General features: G+C 43.9%; 1 protein-coding gene across 1 annotated transcript; it reads right to left on the minus strand.

The window, feature by feature from the left end:
* Nucleotides 1-1,901: 1,901 nt before the first annotated feature.
* On the minus strand, nucleotides 1,902-3,191 carry LOC130550587 (uncharacterized protein F54H12.2-like). The gene has a single exon (XM_057328080.1). It carries the CDS (start codon nucleotides 3,189-3,191, stop codon nucleotides 1,902-1,904), a length of 1,290 nt encoding a protein of 429 aa, XP_057184063.1.
* Between the last annotated feature and the right edge of the window lie 700 nt (nucleotides 3,192-3,891).

Below are 3,891 nucleotides of genomic sequence, written 5' to 3' on the forward strand. Positions count from 1 at the left end.
CAAGCGTCCGGCTACCCGTCGAACGTCGTCACGGACAAAGCGAATTACATTCGTAATTATTATGAAAAAGAGGGGATTCGTCTCGACCCCGAAAAGATCAGTCACAACCCCGCTCAGAGGTCAATCAATAAACTGCTGTTGAACTCGCTTTGGGAGCGCTTCTCCATGCGCGAGAACCTACCTAAAACGAGTCTCGTGGAAAAACCTGAACAGTTTACCAGATTAGTTTTCGGCGGAATCGACACCCTGAAATATTTCACGTTCGTGTCGGACGACGTAGCTCTCGTTCAGTATCAAAGTCCCGAAAGCGATGTTTGCAAACCTGACAACATTAACGTTTTTGTAGGAGCATTTACGACAGCGCACGCTCGGCTCGAGTTGTACGAGCTTATGGAAAAACTCGGAAAATGGAAAATGCTGATTTCTATAAAGGTTGAACACGTTGTTTTTCTGTACGATTGTTGGCAACCTCTGTATGATGAACTGCTTAAATTGTACAATATTAAATTTGTCGAAGGAATACCACAGAGTCTGAATGACAATCATTTACTGCCTGCTGATAAGACATTCATGTCTTCAGAATCATGTCTTCTGATAATCGATGATATGATGCAAGAAGCCAGTGTAAACAAGGAAATTCAAAAGGTTTTTACGCAGTATGTACATCAACGTAATCTCAGCGCTGTTTACATTGTTCAGAATCTATTTGTTCAAGGGAAATCTAGCAGGACCATTAGCTTAAACACCAATTATTTCCAATATTTCCAATCACCAATAATCAAATGTATCCTGGAAATGCAAAGTACTTCATGGAGTGTTATCACGACGCGACCAGTCAGCCTTTTGGATATTTATTGATAGACTATAAACCAAAAACTCCCGAACAATATCGTCTCAGAACGGGGCTGCTTTCCGACCGCCAGGTGGTTTATCTCCCTAAAAGCTTTAGAATCTTAAAGAATCTTAAAGAATGCTTTAGAATCTTAAAGTTTTACTTAATTAATATTGCATATAGGAATTTATTATCTGTTATATTTGACCTGTGCTTCTCTCTCCTTTATCCTAAATGTGTGCTCTCACTGAGCGTGTGTGTGTGTGCGTACTTGTGTGTGTATGTGTGTGTGTGTGTGTGTGTGTGTCTCTGTGTCTGTGTGTGTTGGTGCGTGTGCGTGTTGTGTGTGTGGAGTGTTTTGTGTGTGGGTGTGTCTGTCTTCTGTGTTTTCAACCTTTTCTTGTTTTTGCAGGTACAACTTTGATTGTTTTGCTTGTAGTCAATGTGTCTCATGTACAGCTGCTTTGTAACAATGAAAATTGTAGAAGCGCTATATAAATAAAGTTGAGTTGAGTTGAGTTAAAAGAAGAAGACTCTAATCATTCGTCATGTCAGCGCGGCTTTGTAAACATCTACCCGTGCTGAAACTGCTACATAAAGCGAAGCCTAAACAGCGACGTCTTATTTTACTATCGGCTTCCGACGAACTGATTCTAACGCTCTGCGAAGTAGCTCTTAACATCTTATACAGAACGATTCCAATCAGCGCCAAAGACTATCGCAAGCTGAAAAGGAGAAAAGCCAAAATTAAATTGGTCTCCGATAAAAAAATACCACGTATCCGAGCTGTTGGTTACTAGAAAGTTTTTGATGGTGCGGGGAAAACGTTCATCATCGGGCTGATTCCCGAAACTGTCGAAAAAACATGCGGATCCCTCTCGACCTAAATAAACGGCTAACCAGTGCTCGCCCGGTAGCTCCGAAGCGTGAGTGTTGATTATTGCCATCGCCGGTAAGGTCCTTATCGGTCTTTCGAGTAGTTGATCGCATGCGAGAATGCCGAGAAAATGAGCGTTACGTGAAATTTTGTCCATGATTGTCGTGAGCTGTAAAGTGTTCATTTTATAGATCAATAATGATCGACCAGGATCTGTCTGCGATTTGAAACTTGAATGATTGAATCGAACAACGCGTAAACGATTAGCGTAATGGTCTTAGCTAGCGCTTTTTTGAACCGCACTTCTAGCCTTATGTTCCCGGACTTGACGAGCGACAGGTGCTGTCCGCACTCTTCGTCGGGTGTTAGGTTAAATGCGAACAGGCTGTAGCCATTCATAAACTCGCCTCTATCGAATGCGAGCCAGTGGTTTTTCAGATGTCTCCCTGTAGACATCACCAGCTGGTAATATTCGCGCGCCGCGGCTCCTGAATCGAAATCCGGCTGTAGTGGCTTGGCGGGCACTTGTTGACCGTCGACGTAGATGGCCAGGAACTCCATGTCGTAATGATTGAAAGTGAATGGGTTTTTATTGTACGCTCCGGTAAAGGCGTCATTATCGACCATCCCCAGAATGATTGATTTCGGCAGCGTTCCTAAAAACAAGTTTTCTTGATTCGAAACGCGGGATCCTGTAGGTGTATAGACAGGGTTTTGAGGCATACTCTGTCTATAGGGTACTTTGCAGTAGCGGTGAGCAGAGCCTGGGCATGCCCCAGTCTCACAGACTTTCTCGACAAATAGGGATGCCAAGACGATTTTTACTTTGTAGGCCACATCGTCGCTTCTCATCAGACAGAATTTGTTTTTGGCTCTGATCAAATGTATTTTAAAGTCGACACCGTTTAACAGTAATTTTTCTTGAAAGAAAATGTCTCTGTGAATAGGCGCTAGTAGCTCTACCACCTTGCCACCCTTCGTGTAGTTTGACCTTTTCGTCAGACCCTCGTTATCGTCTAACGGGTCATTCTCGTCAATCTCTCCGGCCTCGTCCTTGTGAAACAGGCCTGATGTGAAAATCGTTTCCAACACGTCTTTACTGTAGTTCATAAGACACTCGATCATGCAGCGATGAGGGTAGGTGCTCAAACTCTGCGATATCAAACGGTCTCCAAGACTCACGTCGACTTGTGAAAATATGGTGGCTCCGGGGTAGTTTATCAGACCTACCGACGCGGGGTCAGGAATGTCACCGCCATTAGGTTTTGTTATTTTAAGTCTGAGAAAAAGTAGCGTATTATTTAAGTCCAAGTAATCTTCTCCGGTCCCTGTGATAAAAAACTCCAATGGCACAGAGTATGATATAGCGGAAAAAGGCGGTACTTCTAAATAGGTGTTTTTCTCGAGAACCGTCTGTGGAACTGTAAATAAATCCAGCTCGGACTTGATACATTCCCCGGACATGCTGTGCAATAATGCCATGTTAGAATATGGTCTTTACGGATCTCTTAGCCGGCTTGCTTCGCTTAACAGGTTTCTTACGCTTTCTTCGTGCTACTGAGCGTTTCTTCAGGCCGCTATTTGTTTTCTTTATTGAATAACCACGCCTCCTTACCCCCGGCGGTTTAGTCATGCGTTTACGAGCCACGACCATCAGACTCGATCCGTCTTGAGTCTTATGAGCTCTCGACAGGGCGGTCGTGACGACATCTGACACGATGTTTTTAGCAGCCGTTTTTAGGTGCGGCTTAGCGATGCTGAATCCTTTTTTTAACAGGGGTACGGCCATTCTGAACAGACCTCTGAAAAGACCTCCTAGGCCTGCACCGTACATAACCCCTCCTCCTGCATATCCTGGCATTCCTCCACCTGCCTGGTTAAGGTAATAGTCGACGTAATCGTTTGTATTCATAGCGTGGTGGTTATAATAATTCATTTTTCAAATGTCAATGCAGAAAATTCAAGGGGTCGGTCGTCGTTCAATTCTATGTCGACGTCTGTGAAGACCGGAGCGTAATGAGGATGTCGGTAACCAACACGTGCTTATGTTCGTTCATTTTCAGAGAACGGATCGTTTCGACGGCTTAAAGTGTAATTTTACAATGACCTTTCCGTGCGTAAATGGTACTTCGAGGTTTTGGTCTTCCTTCAATAGCACGTCGATGTCCGTGATGACAGACTT

This window comes from Triplophysa rosa, unplaced genomic scaffold (assembly GCF_024868665.1).
Source record: "Triplophysa rosa unplaced genomic scaffold, Trosa_1v2 scaffold363_ERROPOS117636+, whole genome shotgun sequence".
In the NCBI taxonomy this organism is placed as follows: domain Eukaryota; kingdom Metazoa; phylum Chordata; class Actinopteri; order Cypriniformes; family Nemacheilidae; genus Triplophysa; species Triplophysa rosa.